General features: G+C 39.3%; 1 protein-coding gene across 1 annotated transcript in view; it reads left to right on the top strand.

The window, feature by feature from the left end:
- git1 (G protein-coupled receptor kinase interacting ArfGAP 1) overlaps positions 1-26,148 on the top strand; it is a 218,084-nt gene that overhangs the window by 123,992 nt on the left and 67,944 nt on the right. The window contains exons 5-10 of the mRNA XM_043718410.1: positions 5,012-5,098; positions 5,284-5,334; positions 7,108-7,238; positions 9,386-9,480; positions 11,035-11,077; positions 22,507-22,533. Of these exons, the coding sequence (XP_043574345.1) occupies positions 5,012-5,098; positions 5,284-5,334; positions 7,108-7,238; positions 9,386-9,480; positions 11,035-11,077; positions 22,507-22,533 (434 nt within the window). The remainder of the gene's footprint in view (positions 1-5,011; positions 5,099-5,283; positions 5,335-7,107; positions 7,239-9,385; positions 9,481-11,034; positions 11,078-22,506; positions 22,534-26,148) is intronic.

Raw genomic sequence — 26,148 nt, 5'->3', positions numbered from 1 at the left:
CTTTTGTTTCAAGTTATAGTATCTAGTTACTGTGTCTTATTATCCAGTGGCATACAGACAAAACATGTCATCATGATGCACATGCTGTTGCCATGCAATTATTGGAATGACTTAGTCTTTAGCAGGACTCTGAGAAACTCAATAAAAGGCTGGTGGTCTTCTGATCATCTTTATGACCTTATAGTGCTTCAATTTCACATTCTTTGGAAGAAAACCTATCACAACATCAAAAATGCCAATGGAAACATTGCAGGCTTATGTCATGTCCTGGAGCATTATAAGAAAATACATTGTCATTGTGCACAAGCTAATGCGCATAAGCCTTGTCAAATACTATGATCCCATTAAATTGTCTTAATTCTGTATTGAGACAATCATAGAGTCATGGAGATGTACCGCACGGAAACAGACTCTTTGGTTCAACTTGTTCATGCCAATCAGATATCCCAACCCAATCTAGTCCCACTTGCCAGCACCCAGCCCATGTCCGTCCAAACCCTTCCTATTCATCTCTCCATCCTTTTAAATGCCTTTTAAATGTTGCAATTGTACTAGCCTCTACCACTTCCTCTGGCAGGTTGTTCCATACACATACCATCCTCTGCATGAAAAGGTTGCCCCTTAGGTCTCTTTTATATCTTTCCCTCTCACTCTAAACCTATGCCCTCTAGTTCTGAATTCCCCCATCCCAGGGAAAAGACTTTGTCTATTTATCTTATCCATGCCCCTCATGATTTTATAAACCTCTAAGGTCACCCCTCAGCCTCCAACACTCCAAGGAAAACAGTCCCAGCCTGTTCAGCCTCTCCATATAGCTCAAATCCTCCAACGCTGGGAACAACCTTGTAAATCTTTTCTGAACCCTTTCAGGTTTCACAACGTCTTTCCAATAGGAAGGAGACCAGATTGCATGTAATGTTCCAACAGTGGTCTAACCCATGTCCTGTACAACTACAACATAACCTCTCAACTCCTGTACTCAATGCTCTGACTAACAAAGTATACCAAATGCCTCCTTCACTATCCTATCTACCTGTGACTTACTTCAAGGAACTATGATCCTGCAGTTCAAGGTGTCTTTGTTCAGCAACACTCCCCACTTATCATTAAGTGTACAAGTCCTGCTAAGATTTGTCTTTCCAAAATGCAGTACCTCACATTTATCTAAATTAAACACAATCTGCCACTTCGCAGTCCATTGGCCCATCTGGTCCAGATCCTGTTGTAATCTGAGGTAACTTCCTTCGCTGCCCACTACACCTCCAATTTTGGTGTCATCTACAAACTTACTAACTGTACCTCTTATGCTCACAACCAAATTATTTATATAAATGATAAAAAGCAGTGGACCCAGCACCAATCCTTATGGCACTCCACTGGTCACAGGCCTCCATCTGAAAAACAGCCCTCTACCACCACCCTCTGTCTTCTACCTGTATCCAAATGGCTAGTTCTCCCTGTATTCCATGAGATCTAACCTTGCTAACCAGTCTCCCATGGGGAACCTTGTCAAATGCCTTACTGAAATCCATTTAAATCATATCTTGCTCTGTCCTCATCAATCCTCTTGGTTACTTCGGCAAAAAGCTCAATCAAGTTCATGAGACATGATTTTCCAAGCACAAAGCCATGTTGACTATCCCTAATCAGTCCTTACCTTTCCAAATACATGTACATCCTGTCCCTCAGGACAACATGTCCACTACTGATGTCCAGCTCACTGGTTTATAATTCTCTGGCTTGTCCTTACCACCTTTCTTAAACAGTGGCACCACATTAGCCAACCTCCAGTCTTCCGGCACCTCGCCTGTGACTATCGATGATCCAAATATCTCAGCAAGAGGCCCAGCAATCACTTCTCTAGCTTCCCACAGAGTTCTAGGGTACACCTGATCAGGTCCTGGGGATTTATCCACTTTTATGCTTTTCAAGGCATCCAGCACTTCCTCCTCTGTAATGGGGAAATTTTTCAAGATGTCAACATCTATTTCCCTACATTCTATATCTTTCATGTCCTTTTCCACAATAAACACTGATGCGAAATACTCATTTTAGTATCTTCCCCCATTTTCTGTGGCTCCACACAAAGGCCGCCTTGCTGATCTTTGAGGGGCCCTATTCTCTCCCTAGTTACCCTTTTGTCCTTAATGTACTTGTAAAAATCGTTTCGATCCTCCTTAACTATGTTTGCCAAAGCTATCTCATGGCCCTTTTTTGCCCTCCTGATTTCCATCTTAAGTATACTCCTACTGCCTTTATACTCTTCTAAGGATTCACGCGATCTATCCTGTCTGTACCCGACGTGTATGCTTCCTTCTTTGTCTTAACCAAGCCCTCAACTTCTTTTGTCATCCAGCATTCCCTATACATACCAGCCTTTCCTTTCACCCTAACAGGAATATACTGTCTTTGCACTCTCGTTATCTCATTTCTGAAGGCTTTCCATTTTTCAGCCGTCCCTCTACCTGCGAACACCCGCTTTTGAAAGTTGTTGCCTAATACCGTCAAAATTGACCTTTCTCCGATGTAGAGCTTCAACTTTTAGATCTGGTCTAACTTTTTCCGTCACTTTTTTAAAATAGAATTATGGTCGCTGGCACCAAAGTGCTCCCCTATTGACACCTCAGTCACCTGTCCTGCCTTATTTCCGAAGAGTAGGTCAAGTTTTGCACCTTCTCTAGTAGGTACATCCACATACTGAATCAGAAAATGTTCTTGTACACACTGAACAAATTCCTCTCCATTTAAACCCTTAACACTATGGCAGTACTAGTCTATGTTTGGAAAGTTAAAATCCCCTACCATAACCGACCCATTATTCTTACAGATAGCTGAGATCCCTTTACAAATTTGTTTCTCAATTTCCCTCTGACTGATAAGGTGATCATCCCTTTCTAATTTCTCAGTTCCACCCAACTAACTTCCCTGGATGTATTTCCAGGAATATCCTCCCTCAGCTATAATGGTATCCCTTATCAAAAACGCTATTCCCCCTCTTCTCTTGCCTCCCTTTCTGTCCTTCCTGTCACGTTTGTATCCTGGTACATTAAGCTGCCAGTCCTGTCCATCCTGAGCCATGTTTCTGTAATTGCTATGATATTCCCGTCCCATGTTCCTAACCATGTCCTGAGTTCATCTGCCTTCCCTGGTAGGCCCCTTGCATTGAAATAAATGCAGTTTAGTTGATCAGTCGTACCTTGTTCTCTACTTTATCCCTGCCTGCCCTGACTGTTTGACTCGCTTCTGTTCTCAACTGTACTAGTCTCTGATCTCTTTCCTCACTATCTCCCTGGGTCCCTCCATCTCCCATTACTAGTTTAAATCCTCCCGAGCAGCTCGAGCAAATCTCCCCGCTAGGATATTAGTCACCTTCCAATTTAGGTGCAATCATCCTTCTTGTACAGGTCACTTCTACCCCAAAACCTCTTTCAATGATCCAGAAATATATGGGAGAAGGATTCAATTTAACCAGTTTGAGAGTCCTAGGAAAATAGGTTCATTTACTGAAAGTTTTTGCTCATCTTCAAATAGTTGCTGAAGATAAGATGTTCAAAATGTATTTTTTTATGTTTCATTGGTGAGGATAATCTCTTAACTCTTGCTGATCCTAGTGAGTAAAATCTCTCAATTTCGTTTGCAAATTGAATACATTATGGCACCTGAATTTTAAATTCTTTGGTTTTCAGTCTCTTGTGAATAGTAAGATTTTAGCAAAATGTTTGCATGTATGTGCATATATACATGTAGAAAATATGTATACATATTCCATCCTGGTGTGATTCATATTGATATTGAAGTAATTTTCAAAGATGGCTAAGTCATGGTCTACAATATGGTACACAAGAAATAAAATTATAACTTCACATTTGAAAGTGAAAATAACTATCTGAGTACAATGTAAAGATGTTTTAGTCTTGTCACAACCTGACTAAAATACAAGTGTAAATGATTTTGTCAGAGAATTCTGAAAATACTGTTTGTTAAATCTATCTTTGCAAGAAAACATTTAGTCTGCCCTGTATACTTCCCAATACCTAAGATCGGGATCAGTTCAGTGCAAAAATCAGTCATGGAAATCCACATGTAACGTTCTTCAATAAAGCCCTGTCATTAATTCTCCTCTTAAGAAAAAGTTGACTTTTTTCAATTTTTATATAATTGAGTGGATTTTGTACTTGGTGTGATTAACCATCTATGTTGACGAGCAGAGCAGCGTATTATTTCTTATCGTACATAACTCTCCCTGGGTACACACCAGATATGCCTTAAGATTTTCAACTGTTATAGTTCAGGCAGATTATGCACACATGTATTCTATCCCAGTTGACCTTGATATTTTATTGAAAAATAAGTATCCCACTTCTCTGTCAAATGACATTTCCCCACCTCAAAAGCACTGCTTATTGTAGCATTTTAGATTTTTATAGAGGCCTTGTGATCTCTGCTCCAGTGGCAAGTTAATTGTCAATAAAGACAAAATTGTATGCAGCCTGCGGATATGCACTTATACATGTAAGAAATATGTATGCATATTCCATCGTGGTGTAGCTCATGACAGTAAGGAAATAATTTTTTAAAAGGCGGATAAACTGTGTTACCAGACATGGAACACAAGAGATGTAGTACTTTCTAAATAAAATAATATGGGACCTGTGCTGTTGGAAATTTGGAGCTGAAATTCCTCACATTAATGTCATGATGACTGAATGATAATCATTTCAATTTGGGATAGAATTGAAGTCTGAAACAGTGATAAAGCTTGAAAGGTCATGGAAAACTAGGGCAGTTCACCATTGCCCAGCTGCATTATTCTTATTTTAATTAAAGAAAAGTCATCTCTGTCCATTTGGCAATTAGATTTGGGGGAATGGATGAAATTGCAAGTGAGTCTTAACAAAATATTGAGAAACAGATCATGCATACAACTTGACTTCCAAAATGTATAAAAACATTTTCAATAAATTATATTACCAGAATTTTAGTTAATGTTTGCACTTTTTTCTTGCGACAGCAACTGCACTCCAGTGTGCGTACGGGGAATCTGGAGACATGTCTCCGGCTGCTGTCCCTGGGAGCACAGGCCAACTTCTTTCACCCGGTAAAGTTCATTATGGTGTATGTTTTCCATAATTCGTAACATTTCATAATCTACCTTAATTAAGTAGACCAGTCAAAACCAGAAAGAAAACCACTTTGCTGACCTTTCACTTTTTTAGATGATGACTAAATCTGCTTTATGCTTTTGTATTTTGTTTCTACAATTTCTGTTATCACCTCCTCCAGTATCTGGATCTTAGAGGAGAAAGAACAGTAAAATTGACACAATACTTTCATGTAAGCAAGTTAAATTCTTATTTGCCAAATCCTAAGTTGAATTTAGAAGATATCTTAAGATTTTCAACTGTTATAGTTCACATAGATTATGCACACTATTTTATGCCAGTTGAACTTGACTGTTTTATTGAAAAATAAATTGTCAGTACACAATCTTTTTAATCCCATAGTCTTTCAGTTTAACAATGTTACCATGTACAAAATCTATGTAATTAGACAGCAGAAACACTTTTGTTAATGATATTAATTTGAGCAAAAATTTGCAAGCTCACTGGCGCCATTATTATAGTAAATGAAAAATTGATGCATGTTCAGGGCTGCCGCATATACTTGAATCTTGACTCTTGAATCATAAGTCAGTCAGGGCTCAATTTAGGACATTGACCTAATCTGTTTTAAAGCATTGTACTCTCCCAGCTGTCTTTTTCTTGTCTGTCATTGGAATTTTCCAATGAATAGATTGGCAGTGTGACATCTATTTTGAAAATGAGAAGTGAGTGATTCACTTAACATTATGTACTACGAAGTGTTTTGGAACAAATAAACCTAAGAGAACAGTCAAAGTGGATTACTTCATTTAATATATTCAAATTGGGACAGATTTTGTCATCTTTGTGCGTACAAGGATGTAACTCACCTAATTAAATTACCTTTATAAATGATTTTCAAGTAAAATGTCTTAGTGTGTTGTAAAAACTGGACTATTCATTGTTCAGGTTAGAAAACACTCCCCCTCATTTCTTTCAATTTCTTTTTTCAAAAAATGCATTCAATTCCAGTTTATTGCAGTCATTTTGTTTAAAAGACGATGAACGCTGATGGGTAGTCGAACCATCTGATCGCATCACAGCTAAATCTGGTACTATCCTTGGTGAATGTCCATAAATCAAACACTCTATCAGGATTCCAAACTGAGATAAATAATAGCCAAAGCTGTCCAGAAAATGATGCAGCACAGAAGAAAGTTGTGTATCTCATCATCCCTGTGTCTGTTCTTTGAAAGATTCTTCAGTAGCCCCTTTCCCATAGCTTTGCAAATTGTTTCCCTCCTGAGTATTCATCCAAGTTCCTTTTAAAATAATTTGTTCAGCCTGTTTCTGCTATCCTTCAGCTTTGTAATCCTCTGTTGCTTCACTCAACTTTTCTCAAAGAGACATGATTTCATTGGTCCTTTGGCTAAGACTAGTTAACACACAACGCTCTCCAGATTGATTCTTCTACTTTCCTGGTCTGTTATTACTTTGTGCCTCATCATACAGTGCATTTACCATTGAATCCATTGGGATTTTTACTTTTATTTGTGCAGATATATTTTTGAAGAAATTTTGTATGTATTGAGAGAACTGTTACTGTTGGTGACAGAAAACTTCTATTCAGCCACAACAATGTCTTAATTCAGGTCTCAGTAAAACATCCCTTTGCTCAGATGTGAATATTTCCACCCTTGCAGAAATAACTGGGATAGCTGCTGCATGTCATTGATGATTTAGCACTTACTATTGCACATTATTAATTTTATTCTGAAGTCTTGGAAACTATATTGAGAATGTTCAAACTCAATGACACTCAGCACTTGTGCAAGAAATGTATCACATTACTGTAATGAATGCTTCATTGAAGGATAGAGTGAAAACTGTTGTTGAACTGCCATGCCCATCAATGTTTTACCTTTGTGTGTTTATGAAGCGTTGCTTTATAAATGGAGTCTGTAACTAAGCCTGTGTACTTACAACTTACTGGGTTTTTTGAAAATATTTGTTTTCTATTCATCAGGAAAAAGGTACCACGCCCTTGCACGTGGCTGCTAAAGCAGGACAAATACATCAGGCTGAACTTTTAGTTGTCTATGGTGCAGATCCTGGAGCACCTGATGTTAATGGCAGAAGTCCCATTGATTATGCCAGGTCAGTAGTAGGGTGGGAGTAGGAGACCCTCAGTCACTTTGTACATTTTTGTTTCATTTCTGTTTCTGCTACAAATCAGTCTTTGGAGCACCTTGCCATAGCAAGCTGTGGGGGCAGAGTCCTTATGTATGTTCAAGGCTGAGATAGATTTTTGATCAGTCAGGGAATCAAGGGTTACAGGGAGAACGCAGGAAAGTGGAGTGAGGAATGTCAGGTCAGCCATGCTCCTATTGAGTGGCATAGTAGGCTCAAGGGATCAAATGGTCTATTCCTGCTCCTATTTCTTACAGCCTTGTGCCTGGATTATTTGATTAAAAATGCATATCTCTGCTATGGACATTTACTGTTGTGTGTTTTTTGATATAAATGCGTTCAATGCTTTTACTTTAGAATTCATTAAGTGAGGTGAAAGCATGATGATTTAAGCAGTCTACATAAATCTATTATGAAATGTCGATAGTTTTATTCCCCAAAAATATTGCCCTTGGTACATGCTCAGGAAATGGGATGTTGATTTGATGTGATAAAGTTATCCATTTCAGCAACACAAGCTTATCTGGAGAAGTAGTTCTATGTGACTTGAAAATTTTGCTGCTTATGAAAGAGAATGCAATGCCACCCTATTCATGATTCATACTAAATAAAGCCATCAGTGTTTTCAAAGTCAATGCAAAAGATCTTCAAATACATGGAAAAAAACAAGTAGCAACAAGGAAGAATCCATTTCGTGCACTCATTGTAGGTTTTTCAGAATGCAAGTTTAATGTTTTGTCCAAAGGGATCTTGTGCAAATCCCTTTAAAGGCATGGATTTACATAGAATTATTTAACATAGAAACAGACCATTCAATCCAATAGGCCTAACTGGTTGTCATGCTCCATACAAGCCTCCTCTCTCACAGTTTCATTAAACCCAATCAGCAATCCAATTTCTCCACATTAGATGCTTATCTGCCTTCCTCTTGAATGCCTAATTATGATTATACATCTCAAATTTTTAATAAGTTGACTGTGATAATACAAAACTGTAAATGAAAATGGTATTATGGTTATTAAGGGGTTAGAGATGAGGAAGCAAATAAAGTTTCAATGAAGCCATTTTTCAAAGTTGTAATTCTCAATCCTTTTGGGGCACAAAGGTCGTAAGTTGGAGAGGGTAAAAAAACATTTCTTGGAAATGTTATTGTAAAAGCATCTTAACCATTTATGACTTCTATAAATATAGCCACATGTTTATTTCATAATGCTTAAACTCCAGGCTGACCCAGGAGTTCTAAACTCCGACTGCAGCTCCAGTGCTGAATGGCATAAAATCTACTGAGGGTATGCCTTCTCCTGCCAAGCAAATCCTTCTTGTGCCCCCCAAAAGTTACTTCAGGGTTTCCCATTGAGAGCGTATCTCACTCCCACAACAAATGCTATGTATCATCCGTGAATTTGGCAATATCACATTTAGTACCCTAAGAGTCATGGTCTGCTAATGCCAGAATGACCAGTTTATTTCTACTCAATTTTCTGCCCGTTAGCCAGTCTTTAATTATTGAGAGTGCATTACCTCTGACTCCATGTGCTATAATTTAGCTAACTTACCTCCTTGGGATGCTATATCAAAAGTCTTAAAATCCAAGCATGTTATACCTATCAATTCCTGTTTATCTGTTTAGTAACATTCTCAAAATGAAAAAACTTTATCAAACCAGATTTCCTGTTTATAAATTTATGCTGATTATGTCCAGTCCAACACCCTTACCTGATTCTGGCCCACATGTGATTCCAGACCCACAGCAATGCCTGACTCTTAAATATCCTTTTAAATGACCCAGAAAGCCACTTTGATAAAGTGTTATTAAGGGATGAACAGCAAGTGCTATCCTTGCTCGCGATACCCACATCCCAAGAAAAAATAGAGGTAAAAAGACTTCCAGATTCCCAGAATTCCTGGTTTTGTGTATTTCTATATAAAGATAGCTTGATTCATGCTTTGTGACCATTCTGTTTATAACCTAAATAGTCTTTATTGTTTTAACGTATAAAATCAACACGAAAAACACTTGAATCAAAGGGCCTGAATCTTAAGTCATCTGACCACACGTAATGCTAAATTCTCGTTCTCACTTCCCTGTCATCTTTATTCCTCAACCTTGTTAGGCAAGCAAATCACCATGATCTCGCTGACAGGCTGGTGGAGTGTCAATATGAACTTACAGATAGATTGGCATATTACCTTTGTGGACGGAGGCCAGGTAAGCGATTTCTGCAAACACCTGAACTATATTCCTCATTGATATGAATATGACCACTGATAAGAGCAAATGTAAAACCAAAGCCTCCACTGCTTTAATTCAGTGAGATGGCCAAACTTTCTCCTTTTCCCGAACCCAAAATTTACTAATAAATGCAACTTTAAGGTTAGTCATTCAACTGAATCTTTTTTCTAAAGAAATGTGTTTCTCATGGTATTATTCAAGAAGGTAATTGAATACGAATACTGCAAATATCATCTTGGTAATCCACTTGTATAGTTGTGATCATTTAATTTCTGTCATATGTTTCCTTATTCTTGCAACTTATGCTGTAAAATTTCTTTATTCTTTGGGATGTGTGTGTCATTCTCAAGACCAGTCACTGTTGCTCATCTCTCAGCCTATGTGAAGGCATGTGAGCTGCTGTCTTGAATTGTTGCAGTCTATCTGGTGTATAAACACTAATTGTGCTGTTCGCGGAAAAGTGTTTAGGATTTTGGCCCAATGAAAGTAAAGTAGTAATAAGTCAGGGTGCTGTGTGACTTGGGAGGAAACTTGCAGACAGTGCTGCTATCACACATCCACTACCCTTGGCCTTCTAAGTAATAGATGTCAAGAGTTTGGAAAATGATGTTGGAAGAGGCTTGGCAAGTTGCTGCAGTGTATCTTTCATACGATAGATACTGCTGCTATTGTGCACCAATGGTAGACGCCTGAGCCACATTGCAATGCTGTAACATATTCAAAACTTCATGGCTTATAAGTAGTGTGTTAAGAGCATCCTGGATACTTTGACATGTGTATATTTTTATTCCTTTTTATATAACATGTTGTCTGTACCTTCTATTATTGACACTGAGCTGTGAGATGTGTGAATAAGGATGAGTCCGCCTTATGCAAGAGACGTGTTTCTCCCACAGTTGCTAGTTCTGCTCACTGCAGCATTTCAAGGAGAGTGTCTACTGGTGCCTTTTTCATAACAACAGATGAACAGTAGAATGTAGAATTGCTTGTATTGTCCACACCTGTTGAAAGTTTTCTTAAAAATCAAACTTGGATAATTTCATTTCGCTTTCTTGCAGTAAATGTGGCTAATGTATCTGTAGATGATGAAACTTGCTTAATTGAATCTACTCAGGACATTTCTCATGTTGTGATAAAACAAGAAATTTTTTAATGCAACATGAAGCATTAATAGTTCATAAATGAATGCTGGTCTGGTACATAGCAACCTTTTATTTTCATAACTTTTTATAGTATTGTGCAGCAGATGTGAATGCAGTACATTCAGGTAAATACTGTTTTTTTAAAATAAAGCTAACAAATAATATGCTGGAGCTGCATTTTTTAAAAGTCCTATTTAATAGCTAATGGTACACATGTGTGGTGCAGACAACTTCCAAAGCACTGGGAAATACTAATTGTTTTCCACTGAATATGAAGCCTGGAATACTCTTCCAAGGATTGTTCGCTTGAGCTGAGAGCCACAGTGTCTGTCTTTTGACATGGGTTTATTAGCATCACACTAATATTTTCATTCTCCTTTTCCCACAGATCACAAAAATGGGCATTATGTCATTCCCCAGATGGCTGACAGGTGAGACTCCATCTTGTTTCACATCAAAGCTGATGGATTAGCTAGTTAATCAACCAGTATATTTATGTTCTGTTTAACTGATGCAGATTTGCTCATCCTTAAGATGCTAAAGAAATTATTTGATTGGTTGTTTTCCCATTTCTTTAATTTGTACTTAATGATGCTCCTGCTTCAGAGCTTGGTAGTATTAAACCTGGTTCCAATTTTTAACCTCAGCTTCATTTTCAGTCTAGTCTTAAAATTGGATTTGTCTAATTGAATTTATGACTTATGCAGTAATCTCATAGAAAAAGATATTCAGAACTTCATTTGCCTGATTGTTTTACTAAACGTTTGCAGGTCCACATAATTGCTGGTCAATGCAATGATCATTTTCTGATAAGCTCTGAGAAGTTTAAGAATCAGCCTCTTGATTTTGGCATGATGCTTATAACTTTGTTCAGTACTTAGGTCACACCTGTTATATTGTGAAGTTTGTGGCAGTATTAAAAGTTACTTTTTATCTTTTGTCTTTTACAAAGACTTTTCAAATCTAGCCAAAAAATCTTTTTTTTTAACCATGTTAATACGTAAAGATGCTGCATTTTACTTGGAATTAAATTTGCAGTGCTGTTTCATAAATGAACACACAAAGAGCTTTGGCTGTAGGACAATATAGGACAAACAGGAAGACAGCTAACAATCCGCATACATGAACATCAACTAGCCACGAAACGACACGACCAGCTATCCTTAGTAGCCACACACGCAGACAACAAGCAACATGAATTCGACTGGGACAACACTACTATCATAGGACAAGCCAGACAGAGAACAGCCAGGGAATTCCTAGAGGCATGGCATTCATCCACAAACTCCATCAACAAACACATCGATCTGGACCCAATATACCAACCACTACAGCGGACAGCTGAAACTGACAACCGGAAGCGGCAGGGACAGACCACTATAAACACCGGAGGAAACATCAAAGAAGCGCTTCGCAGGAGGCTCCCAAGCACTGATGATGTCGCCTAGCCAGGGGACGAAACGTTTGCAACAAAAACTTCCAGCTCGGCGAACAGAACCACAACAACGAGCACCCGAGCTACAAATCTTCGCACAAACTTTGAACAAGTTTATTTAATTTTTCCTATCTCTGATATTTCTGCTCCATCTGGCTCTATCTCTCTGATCCTTCTTACCTTCAACTCTCCATTGAGGACTGCTAGCGCAATGTTGTTTCATTTTCTTCACTCGCTTAGTGCCTAGCCTGTCTCCCTTTGAACTTGCTGAATGCCATTCTCAGTTGTCTTCAATCCCAGCCTTTAATTGTCATTAAACCTGCTGACAAAAGCAGTGCTGTTGTTGTCTGACAAATTAATTTCCACTTTGCAGAAACCAAACACCAATGCTTTTTCATCTTGTGCTACTCCTCCGAAGCAGTGAACTCACTATTGAATGGTCAGTCCTTCAGTTGATGACTCTATCTTTATCTCCTCTGAATATCTGCCATCACCCCTGCCCCTAGTAATCCTGCAGCTCTGAATAGCTTGTACCTACTGCCTTTCCCATATCCACAAACTGTAATTGCCTGATACACACTTTTTTCAGCCTGTTCTTGCCTGACTGAACTGATTAAAGTTGAGATTGGAAGTATTTTTGTTTCCCTTTTGTTACGATTGCTGGACTCTTAGGATGGTTATGTCTTAAACTGTCGTCTTTAATTCAAGATAAGATGAGATATGACCAGTTGTGAAATCTATCCGGAGGTTTAACCATGTGATCTTGTTGTCATAGGAATAGACACTCTGGTCAAAACCTTTTTGAGAGCCCCAATTTAAACACGAACACAGGAGGGGGCAGCTGATATTGCTGTACACATACACTCAGAATCAATTAGACGGAAGTTTCGGAAAGAAGTCTAAAAACGAGTGTTGCTATGCCAAACCATTGTGAACATTTCACATCTAGCCAAAAAAGTCTTTTTTTACCATGCTAATACGTAAAGATGCCAAATTTTACTTGGAATTGAATTTACAGTGCTGTTTCATAAATGAACACATAAAGAGCTTTGGCTGTTTTTAAGATTCATTTGATTGGTGTTCTCTGTTCCATGTTCACATTAGCCAGCAGGCAGAATGTTGGTGAGGGCAAAAATAAGACTTGCAGAAATTTAAAGGTGAAAACATCTTTGCTGCAGTGAATCCATTTGATTATGTTCACAAAATTGAATAGTGGCTTTATTTAAAAAGGAGTGTTAAAGATTTGGTCTGGTGGGGATGGCAGAAAGGATCCTGGGAGGAGCTGGGACTTCATTCAGAAGACTAAAGGTTAAACAGATTGGGACTGTGCTCATTGTAATTTAGAAGAATGAGAGGCAATCTCACAGAAAACATATAGGATTCTTTAGGAGCTTGGCAGGGTAAATGTTGAGAGGAAGTTTTCCCTCAGAGTCTAGGGCCAGCGGGCATAATCTCAGAAATGAGGCAGTAATTTAAGATGAGGCTCAAGGGGCTGATCAGCCCACTCCTGTTCCTATTTCATATAGTCTTATAGATGGTATCTCTGCCGAGAATGTTGTCTAATGTGTAAATGTGGCATGGGATTTTGGTTGTGTTTTTGGGGACTGCGTTGTAGGTTAGCACATTAGTTGTCTGCATTGATTTTAGTACGTTCCAGTAAAGGTCCTAAAACGTGAAGTCTGGTTGTGCTGCACTTTGCATCACCCACTTTGAAATTTATATCTTTATCCATCTTTACAGGGATCATAACCTTCATGTTCTTCCCATCTAAATCAGTAACTCTTCAGGTGCCCACAGTCACTTGAACAATTTTTAATTTCCTAAACTTGACCATCTTATTTTTGTCGTGGTCATGTGCCATCAGTTCAGTCTGAGAGCTCTCCGCTTCTCCCTTGAACAGAGGTTGAGCCAGTGGAACAACTTTTCCTTTAACCCTACTCACTTCCTCCAAATAAAATTTTTTGCAATGTGCAACTATTATGGCTGCAGCAGTCAAGTATATGGAGCAGTCTTTTGTTCCAGTCTAACTCATGACTCCTCCATCATCTTTTTTATCTGTTGTATCTCAAATGTAAAGCTTCATCAGTTTTGTCTCATTATCTCTCACATTCATCTCTGATTCTGATTCTTCCTTCTCCTGACTCAGACTACTCCAGAAATGGAGAAACTATGACGGAAAAGTGCCTCAATTGCATGTTTTTGTACCCTGCTTCCTATAATGAATCCATTCCAGTCACCAAGTTTCTCTATCTCCACTTATTTTCCTTTGCAAATTGTTTTAAACTCCTTTTTCAGTTATTTTGGTGTTTGGGTGGCACAGCTTCGTCACTGCCATTTGCATCTCCTCCAGATATAACCTATGTTTCTTGTACAATTACCACTCACTTTGATCTCGCACTACCACCAACTCTTTTGGTTGAGTATTTGTTGTTGTGCTTTGAAGCTGAATTGTATTTTGCAGTCTGAACATGTACTTTTCTGGGTGTAACAGTATTGTTTAGTCACCTCCAGTAATGAAATATTATTCTTCAGCTTCTAGCCAGTTTTCCCAATTGCTTTTCAAGTTATGTTGACAGAGCCAAATTAACAAGATACAACATATATGGAGTGTTTTTTAAAAAAAAACACAGTTGAGAATCTTTGGAGCCAACTAATTATCTCCCTCCTGACGGTTAGGAATGGCCATTTAAAATTTGTCTTGTAGACAGGCATTAACTGTTCTAATTTAGTTTGGGAAGGATTGAGATTTAATAGCACTTCAAGTTTTTCATGTTGCTATGTTGACTAAATGGTTATATTGTTCAAATATGGTTTTATCTAAAACATTCCAAATTATGGAATGAGGTTTAAGCACTACTTCCAGTATCATGGATTTATGTTTTGTAAATATTGGATTGTTGACACATTTTAAATTAATAATAGCTGAGATATTGCTCACCTGGGTGATGCTAAAAATGTAAAGTTGTGTGCAAAAAACACTAAACAAAATATTTGAAACTGCATTTGAAACTAGCATTTACATTTCCTGGCTAAGACTCATGGAGAAGAAGCACCCATTTAGCTTGAAAAGAGGTTCACATGTCCAGTCTTATAGTAACAACTGCCAAATGTGGAAAGCATTGCGTATAATTTCTCGTATGAATGGAGTGCATGAATACCAGAAGAGACAAAAGTGTTCAGAAAAATAAAAGTAGTAAGGGCCACTCTGCTTAGAAGCCAAGAACTGAAGAATGAGTAATGGCCAAAAAGCAAACAAGATATAAAGATGAAATGTTGACCCTTGATTGTTGAAGCATTGATTAAACATGTCAGAGGAATGGGGAAATTTGGAGAAGATCTGAAAGTGAAAAGGTACAGATGTTAGAAATCCAAAACAGTTTTAGAATTTCCTGTTTCAAATAGAAAATCTTAACTAATCTCTCAGACCAAAGCTACATGCAGTTGAGGTATAGAATGGTGTACTGGATTGTACAGGTTGTAGAAGTGGCTACTGATGAGCCAACCAAAGGGTGGCATGGTGGCTCAGTGGTTAGCACTGCTGCCTCACAGCGCCAGAGATCCGAGTTCGATTCCCACCTTGGGCGACTGTCAGTGTGGAGTTTGCACATTCTCCCAGTGTCTGCATGGGTTTCCTCCGTATACCCTGGTTTCCTCCCACATTCCAAAGATGCGCAGGTTAAGTGAATTGGTCATGCTAAATTGCCTATACTGTTAGGTGGATTAGTCAGGGGTAAATGTAGGGCAGGGGAATGGGTCTGGGTGGGTTACTCTTTGGAGGGTCGGTGTGGACTTGTTGAGCTGAAGGGCCTGTTTCTACACTGTAGGGAATCTAATCTAATCAAAAAACCGTAGCCATTCATTTAATGATTTTCATTTGTATTTTCAGAAAGCATTTAGTTTGTTGCAAAAAGGTACTCTAGCAAATACATTTCAGAACTTGATTATTTTATTAGGATCTCTTTAGTTTCTAATAACTTAAAGGACATTTGAGAACCAATGACTGATTGGAAGGATCACACAACAAAATTTCTAGTTTTGTGACATTTACTGTGACAAGCAAATTAGAAGTAGCATTATCTAACACTCTTCGATTGTCAACTTGTGTTCCAAGCCACAGGAAATGGCCTGATTTTAACTTGTGGAATGACCAAAACTCCACCTCCATTGTAATATTTTACATCATCCTTAAGAAGTAGAAAGTGAAGTCTGCAGGTGCTTGAGATCAGAGTCAAGAGTGTGGTGCTGGAAAAGCACAGCACGTCAGACAGCATCCCAGGCGCAGGAGAATCGATGTTTCAGGTATAATCCCTTCATCAGGAATGAGGCTTGTAGGTTGTTGGGGGACTGAGAAATAAATGGGAGGTGATGGGGCTAGCGGCAAGGTAGCTGAGAATGCAATAGGTAGATGAAGGTGAGTGAGAAGGTGATAGGTCGGGGCGGGGGGGGGGGTGGGGGGGGGATCGGGGGAAGGTAGAGTGGAGTGGATAAATGGGAAAGGTGATGGGCAGGTCAGGAGGACGGTGCCGAGTTGGAGACTTGGGAAAGGGATAGTGTGGGGGAGGGTAAATGAGGAAAATGTTGAATTCCACATTGATCCAGTGTGGTTGCAGGGTCCCAAAGCACAATATGAGGCGTTCTTCCTCCAGGGTGGTAAGGTTTACCAATGGAGGAGGCCCAGGACCTGCATGTCCTTGGCAGAGTGGGAGGGGGAGTTGAAGTGTTCAGCCATGGGGCGGTGGGGTTGGTTGGTGCGGGTGTCCCAGAGATGTTCTCTGAAACAATCCACAAGGATGCGTTCTGTCTCCCGGGTGGAGAGGAGACCACGCCGGGTGCAATGGATGCAGTAGATAGCATTGGTGGAGGTACAGGTAAATTTATGTCGGATGTGGAAAGATCCTTTTGGGGCCTTGGATGGAGCTGAGGGGAATGCTGTGGGTGCAGGTTTTGCACTTCCGACAGTGGCAGGGCAAGGTGCTGGAGGCTGGTGGGCTTGGACCTGATGAGGGAGTTGTGGAAGGAATGGTCTCTCCGGAAGCTGATAGGGGAGGGAAATATATCTCTGGTGGTGGAGTGCATTTGTAGTTGGTGGAAATGGTGGAGGATGATGTGGAGGTTGGTGGGGTGGTAGATGTGAACAGGGGATTCTGTCCTTGTTGCATAGGGAGGGATGGGTTCAAGGGCGGTGGTGCGGGAAGTGGACGAGATGCGCTGGAGGGCACCGTCAATGTGGGAAGGGAAATTATGATCTTGGCAGGAGAGGCTATCTGGGATTTTAAGTTGAAATTGGTCATCTTGGGAACAGGCCATCTGGGATTTTGATCATTTTAAGAAACTTACAGATACTTTAATTGTTTGTTATGAACTATCTCTTCCCAAAACTATGGCAATGTAATTCAAATGGGGCTTATATCCAGGCAGAAGTGCTAATTAGCTATCCTCTGGATCCTTAACTCCATTCTGCCTTGAATTAAATGGGAAGTTCAAAGTTAAGATCTTATAAAACTTAACATTTGAGACCTCCCTGTAAAACCTGGGAGCCAACAATTTACCTACAGCCAGCACAGATGTTCTTGCCATTGTCTATTGATATGTGTGAACCTCTTACACCTTCTTCCCAGCGCAATTAACCTACTACCACCCTACTGAAAGGATTGGCAGGTAAAATTCAGAGCAGTGCATTGAGCCCCTTTTATTAATCTGTTTTACATGTAAGACAGCCCCAAAGCAGATTCTTAAGATTTTTAAGCACATGGAACATTTTGGCATTTTTGATCTTTCTTCTGTGCTTTGATGCTACCTGCATGGTTTTTCTCAACCAGTGCTAGAACCGTTTGTTATATTAGCAAACTTCTGAAACTTCCTTTCTCGACCCTTAGCTCCACCTTGTGTCCTTTTTATTTTTAAAGTCTTCTCAGAAACCTTTTTTTATTCAGTCCCCACTCCTGATTTCCTTGTCTTACTTTGACATCTGTGACACTAATATTTGTCTGCAATGTGTCTTATAGCATTTTGTACATTAAAGATGCTGTGTATGTGTAAGTTGTTCCTATTTAAGGAGAGGTTTTGCTTTTTATATTTTAAATGTAGATAATACTGTCTAAAATGATGTGGAGTGGAATTAGAGACTTGCATTAAATATCATAAAACTATTATCCTACGCAATCGTCTTGGATGATTTTAAGATTCTCATTACTGTTACTTTGCTCTTCTGGAAAAAACAGTTGATCTGTAAAGAGCTTTGGTCTGTTCTTTAACTATACAATGTTTTAACAGAAGTAAACCTTTATGTTACTTTGAAAGTATATATTCCATATTTGGTCTGAAATGGGTCTTTGAGATGGTTGTGCAGCAGAAATGTTCGAAAGATCGAAAGAGTAGCCTGTGTTAAAAGATGTAAGGAAAGTGATAGCCTAGAGGTATTACCTCTAGACTATTGAATCAGAAACTCATGCTCTGGGGACCTGGATTTGAATCTGCAGGAGGAAGAGTTTGAATTCAATAAAAGAAAATCTGGAATCGAGAATTTACTAATGATCACGGAACCATTGTTGATTGTCAGGAAAAAAATTTGGCTCACTAATGTCCTTTGGAAATGAAAATCTGCCGTCCTTACCCACTATCAACAACCTTGGGGTTCTGTTGACCAGCAACTCAACTGGACTCACCACATAAACAGTAGCTACGAAAACAGGTCAGAGGTAGAAAACCTGTGACAAGCAGTACACCACCTGACTCCCTAAGACACAAGTCAGGAGTGTGATGGAATAGTCCCCGCTTGCTGCCAATAACATTGAAGAAGCTTGACACCATCCAGGACAAAGTAACCTGCTTGATTGACACTATATCCAAAATATCCACTTGTTTCACCACCGACATTCAGTAACCGCAGTGTTTACGATTTATACAAAGCAGTGCAGAAATTCACACCAAGACTCCTCAGATAGTACCTTCCAAACTAATGATCACTTCTGTCTCAAAAGACTAGGGCATCAAATATATGGGGACGCTATCACCTGCACGTTTGCCTCCAAGCCACTCCCCATCCTGACTTGAAAATATATCATTATTCCTTTGCTGTCACTGGGTTAAAATCCTGGAAATCCCTCTCCCAAGAGTATAATGGGTCAACCCACAGCACATGGACTGCAGTGGTTCCAAAAGGCAGCTCACCATCTTCCCAACGGCACCTAATGGGCAATAAGTATTGCCCAGCCAGTGACACCCATGTCACACAAATAAGTCTAAAAATAGTAACTTATTTTTGAATTTGTACACTTGTTGAGGTAGCCTCTTCAGATGGGAAAAATATTTGCTATGCTCATTTTGTTGAGTTGAGAACAGCTATAATACTTTGTGTACTTCTATATCTTGATATTTTAATGTGCACGCAATAACGAGCCAGGTTTTACTCTTAAAATAACAGGCTGATGGCACTTCCCCTTATGTGCAAATGAAAATGTGATCTCAGGGCAGGTGCATAATTAAACAAATGCTGAAAGGTTGTTCTCTGAAATATGTTATTTAGCCAGTAATCATATTTTAAAAATCATCCACATTAGCCTTGCCATTGAAATGCATTGAATAGTGTGAGTTTGCAATAATTGCATAATAGGTAGAACTAAACTTGCCTCAGAATGGAATGTCTTGTCATTTCAAGTCTAAGTACCAAACTAATGGCGTAAATTTTCAATCTCTTGTGTTAAAATCTTTCACAAATGTCACCTCTCATTCCTTCTGGTAATAATTGTTGCACATTTTAAAAGTAAACTTCCCTTCAGTCTGTCTCTGTACCTGATGGAATCCATCCATGCCAATGTGCAGTTATAGAGTCATAGAATCGTCTAGATGTACAGCACAAAATCGGACCCTTCGGTCCAACCATGCCAACCAGATATCCTAACCTAATCTAGTCCCATTTGCCAGCACTAGGCCCATATTCATCTAAACCTTTCCTATTCAGAGACCCATCCAGGTGCCTTTTTAAATGCTGTAATTGTACCAGCCTCCGCCACTTCCTCTAGCAACTCATTCTATACACTCATCACCCTCTGCATGAAAAAGTTGCCCCTTAGGTCCCTTTTATATATTTCCCCCCTCACCCTAAACTTATGCCCTCTAGTTCTGGACTCCCCCACTCCAGGGAAAAGACCTTGTCTGTTTATCCTATCCATGCCCCTTGTGATTTTATAAACCTCTATAAGGTCATCTCTCAGCCTCCGCTCCAGGGAAAGCAGCCCCAGCCTATTCAGTCTTTCCCTATAGCTCAAATCCTTCAACCCAGGTAACATTGTTGTAAATCTTTTCTCAAAGTCTCTCAACATGCTTTTGATAGCAAGGAGACCAGAATTGCACGCAATATTCCAGCATTCCAACAGTGGCTAACCAATGTCCTGTACAGCCACAACATGAGCTCCTAAATCCTATACTCAGTGCTCTGACCAATAGAGGAAAGCACACCAAATGTCGCCTTCACTATCCTGTCTACCTGCGACTCTACTTTCAAGGAACTGTGAATCTGTCTCTTTGTTCAGCAACACCTAAGACCTTACCATTAAGTGTATAAGTCCTGCTAAGATTTGCTTTTCCAAAAGGCAGCACCTCGCATTTATCAAAGTCAAACTCCATCTGCCACTCCGCAGCCCATTTGTCCATCTGATCAAGATCCTGTTGTAATCTGAGGTAACCTTTTTCGCTGTCCACTACACCTCCAATTTTGGTGTCACCTGCAAACTTACTATACCTCCTATGTTCACATCCAAATCACTTATATAAATGACAAAAAGTTGTTTTTCAATTTGAACTGTTCACTTTATAGAATTGTGTGATGTGCTCACTCCAGTCCCAAGTCCCATTTCATAGGATCATAGAACCCCTGCAATGTGGAAGGCGGCGATTTGGCCCATCAAGTAAGGTGTTCATTAAGGTGTTTGACAAGATTCCTCATGGGAGACTGGTTAGCAAGGTTAGGTCTCATGGAATACGGGGAGAACTAGCCATTAGGATACAGAACTGGCTCGAAGGTAGAAGATAGAGGGTTGGTGGAAGGTTGCTTTTCAGACTGGAGGCCTGCGACCAGTAGTGTGCCACAAGGATTGGTGCTGGGTCCACTACTTTTCATCATTTTATATAAATGATTTGGATGTGAGCATAAGAGGTGTAGTTAATAAGTTTGCAGATTACACCAAAGTTGGAGGTGCAGTGAACAGCGAAGAAGGTTAACATCTACCAAGGGATCTTGATTAAATGGACCAATGGGCTGAGGAGTGACAGATGGAGTTTAATTTAGATGGAGTCTGTTCCTGTGCTGTACAACTCTGATTCTAAGTCTGAAACGACCCTCTTAAGGGCATCCCACCTAGACCCTGACCCCTACTCCCACTGTTTACCATGGCTAATCCACCTAGTCTTCACATCCCTGAATGCTATGGATAATCCACTTCACCTGCACATCTTTAGCCTGAGTGGTAAACCGGTACACCCTGAAGAAACCCCATGCAGACACAGGGAGAGTGTGCAAACTCCACACAGTGACCCATGACTGGAATTGAGCCCAAATCTCTGGCGCTGAGAGGCAGCAGTGCTAACCACTGAGCCACCATGCAGTTCCCTTGCTGTGCCACAAAAGAAAATGTGAGTCTGTCTACCTGCAGATGTTGTTACAGCAAAATCTGGGCCAGAGTGTCAATACTTTTCCCAATGGTAATGCATATTTTTAATGGATCCAATTTACATTAATTTCTTTATGAACTCTGGCTCTTTAAGCAACACTTTCTGAATTTGGGATGTATGCCATGGATAAGTTTAGATTATTTCCCTTTCTTGCATCTTCCTGTTATGATTCAGATTTCATTTAATTTCTGGAGTTATTGTTGGCAAGAAAGTTGATCCATTCTATTTATTGTCCTGTCATTTTTCAATATTTTTAACACCTGAATCATAAATTTCTGACCGCTGCAAGCTTTAGTCATTTAAATGACTTTGATCTCTATATTTGATAGTACACTGTGACATATGTTTGAATTGCCTCTAAACTTGAGTCTAAATAGTCTTGAGAATCTGGGTGAATTTAATTGAGCAAGTGCATATTGCACTTCATTGTTGTAGGTTTGGTTGCAATGAATGATGACTTCACTGCATAATTTTCCATAATCTGAAACATTGCTCCAGCTAGTAGAAAGTCATTCTGTTGAAGGTGACTGTAATTTGTACCCTTCTCTTCAGCATGAATGAAACAACAGTATTGCTTTCCAACAAACCATTTTGTATTGTGATCTGTCAATGTCTTATGAAGTGTGTTACAATGTGTTTAAGTATAGAAGTAACAAATCCACATATGTCCAAAGTCTGGGTGTCATGCTAGATAATTAGGTTGCTTATTCTAACAAATGTTCCTGTTTTTCCTCCTTTGCATTCCTTGGAAAATAGAACACGGCAAAAATGCATGACTCAGAGGTATTTTTTCATTTAGATCTTCCATTTGTTCACAAATTCTGCCAATATTATTTTAGAACTGTGCTTCTCAGTGTTTCATGCCTGTAAAATGTTGGACAAAGTTCACCATAGTGGGGCTAACTGGAGCCAGAGTTGAAATGCTGCTGTTTGAGTTTTTGTTTTATAGATTATCCAATTACATGAAATACATAAGTGTATCTTACCTTGCTAGTCACTTCAACTTCAATTTTGCATTACTTTTACAAAATGTTTTATTGTTTAAAGGCTTCTGACATTGTTACATTCATTAGTGGAATATGAGATGGTAACTAATTTCGGGCATATCTTGTGTCATTAATTTAAAAAAAAGTTGGTTCAATTGAAAAAATGACTCCTGAACATGTTTTCTTTTCCTGCAAAAAAGCAATTGCTTACAGATTATAGTTAAAATTTATATTCAAGACCTTCAGCTAATTCTCATGAGTTTCCTGTTTTCTTCCTCGCCCACACCTTAAAAATAAACTGACATTCATTTTTTTATGCCTCTTGGGACTATGGGCATATTTGCTTCTTTTGCTGGAAGATTTGGCAAAGTTATGACCCACATTTTGACATCAATGATTCTTGGTGCTTTGCTGACAAATCACATACTTAGAGGAATAACACTGAAGTGCCGTCAATGATCTTGTGTACCTCATTTCAGAATTGGGCCTCTTGTCAACAGATTGTTAAACATGGATCAGTAAAATCCACTTCATGAGCAGCTAGTAGAGATTGTTCTATGTGAATTGCACAGTGGTTATTGAATTGTCAAGCTTATGTTTGTATTCTGAACACTGACATCCCCAAACATCTGTGCAGGCTACCAGTGCAAAACTAACCTATATCCAGGAAAATAATGCCAGCTGCTTGTGTTGCTATTCTACTGTTTCTACCAGTGGTTATTCTTTAATATTTCTCTCTCTTTCCAATGAGCATCACAGGCACTAATGTAACTGCAGCACTCCAGTGTTAATTTAAATGTAAAAGCATAAATTGACTGCATTTTGAGTCTGAATGCAACCAATTGTTTTAAGAAAAATAATGAAACTTTTCTAATAAGTGTCAACGTTTGCTAAATTCAAAATGAATACCATATGGCACCTTCAGTGTTGAAGCCTGGTCCCTTTTTTTTTTTAAATGTTAAAATCTCCTCTTCCCCAAAATACTGAGAGATTTATGTTGTGGCAATAGTAGTCTACATTAGGTAGCTATTAGAATCTTTGAACAGTTTTTAAGACATTTTAAATGTTGTCATTTTTGAAAAAAATAGTTTGCAGCTGTGTTTCTTCTCTTCACCTTAATGATTATCCAATGTAACATTTGGAGTAAAAATCCAGAGTTGAAAAGCATCTCTTTACTCACTCAGCACCTCATGGAGAGGTGGTGACCTAGTGATATTACTGGAGAAGTATCCAGGAACCCAAGCTAATGTTCTGGGGCATAAGTTCAAATTCCACCACTGCAATTGTTCATTGTCATAAAAGTTCATCTATTTAAGTGCTTTAGGGAAGGTAATCTGCTTCCTTACCTAGTTTATGCTGTGCGTCTGGAGTCACAGCAATGTGGTTGACTCTTAATTGCCCTCTGAAGTAGTCTAGTAAGCAACTAAATTATATCAAACCACTACAAAACCTATAAAAAGGAGTGAAATGGGAAGGAGCGCTCTGCATCAAGCTAGGCACTGGAAATGACAATGGCAAACCTGTCGATCTTGCAAAATCTCCTTACCAACATCTGGGCAGTTGGTGTCAAAATTGGGGAATGTGTTCCACAAAGTAATCAAACAATGGCCCAGATACCACCATCACTATCATTGTCACACCAGTGGGCCAAACCCATTAGAAGTGGCAGAACTGTTGAGAGATAGTTGCCGTGGGAGTCTGTGGACTCTCAACCCCATGAAGTATCATGGCATTAAGGCATACATGAGCAAGATAATTCCTGTTCATTACCATCTGCAGTTCCTAATCATCTAATGTGTCAGTTCATCACCAAGAGTAACACGATAGCACCACTCCTGGCAAGTGTTCAGACAGCTCAAAGGATACAAGTGATAGACTAGATCTGTGGTGGGCAGTGTGGGAACATGGTTGGATCATTCTGTGGTCATCTTTAGCCTGAAGTGCCGAGTTATTCCGTTTCAACCTCTTCCAGAGGTCTCAAAGATCACAGATGCGAGTCTTAAGTCGATTTGATTTACTTCATTGACGTCAAGAAACAGCTAGAGGCAGTGGAAGCTACAAAGACGATCAACCCTGATAACATTCTAGCAGTAGTACTAAAGACTTGTGCTCCAAACTCAACTGTGCCCAGCAAATGACAATTTCCAACAGGAGTGAATCTGACCATTTCCTTTTGACATTCAATAACATTACCATCACTGAATCCCCTCCTACCAACATCTTGGGAATTACCACTGACCAGAAACTGACCTGAACCAGCCATATAAATACTGTGTTTACAAGAGCAAATCAGAGGCTGGGAATTGAGGTGAGAAACATGGCTCCTAACTCCCCAAGGTCTGGCCATAATCTGCAAAACTCAAAACACTTCCCTTTATTTGTACATCTTCAGCAACACTGAGTTTGATACGATCCAGAATGAAAAAAATCATGCTTGTTTGGAACTTCATCCATGACTGCACAATGGTGGCAGTGTGTACCATCTAACAATTGCACTATAGCTCACCGAGGCCTTTTGACAGCGTCTTCCACACCTGGAAGGATGAGGTCAGAGATGCATCAGAACACTGCCACTTAGGAATCACTATTCCTTCACCATTCTTGTCAAAATCCTAGAACTCCATTCCTACATCCCATGATCTATTGCAGTTCAAGAAAGCAGCTCACTATTGCCTTCTCCAGTGCAATTAAGAATGAAGAGTAAATGCTGTCCAAGTTAGTGATGGCAACATCCCTGTAATGAATAAAGAAAACTGGATTTGGTGGAAGGAACATTTTGGTAGTTTTTTAAAAATTAATCCAAATCCAGTTGGATTAAGGTTTGATCATGTTAGCGTGAAATAATTTGTGTTACTTGATGTTATAACCAAATCAGCAAGAACTAAATTCAGAGTTATGCTAATGGTTGTCAGTGATTGGGAGAAAATGTCAGAATTTGTGGTAGGAGAGGAAAGAAATGTTTTGGGGAAGTGAGAACTATACGTGACACAATAGGTAGCAGTCATGAAATACTTGGCGTTATGCTGTCAGAATATGTTGTTACTTAGCCAAAACTCTCCGGAAGAAAATCTATCTAAAATGTTATTGTCACTGGACAATGTGTTGGTGAAGAATTAAGTCATTAAACCAGAGCTAGATGAGTACCTGTGTTTTAAAAAAAAATTGAAGTGTTGCTTTGTCACTTCAATGTCCTTTGCTGTTTGGCCCCTTCTAGGTGTCAGCCCAATGGCAGTAAATCCATATGTGGGTTCACCTTTTTGAATAATGTTTGAGCAACTCCAAGCTCTATGAACCAATTTGGTATTTGCTGCTTTCTACATATCTTCCTCAGACAATGGGGATGTTACAGCTCCTGGCCAGTTTTGCAGATTCAGACTTCAAGGCGGCTACGGTGCAACATAAGTGCTACTCT

Source organism: Chiloscyllium plagiosum, chromosome 28, assembly GCF_004010195.1.
Source record: "Chiloscyllium plagiosum isolate BGI_BamShark_2017 chromosome 28, ASM401019v2, whole genome shotgun sequence".
Classification (NCBI taxonomy): Eukaryota; Metazoa; Chordata; class Chondrichthyes; order Orectolobiformes; family Hemiscylliidae; genus Chiloscyllium; species Chiloscyllium plagiosum.
The sequence above is the reverse complement of the archived record's forward strand: the minus strand, read 5'-3'. Positions and strand labels throughout refer to the sequence as shown.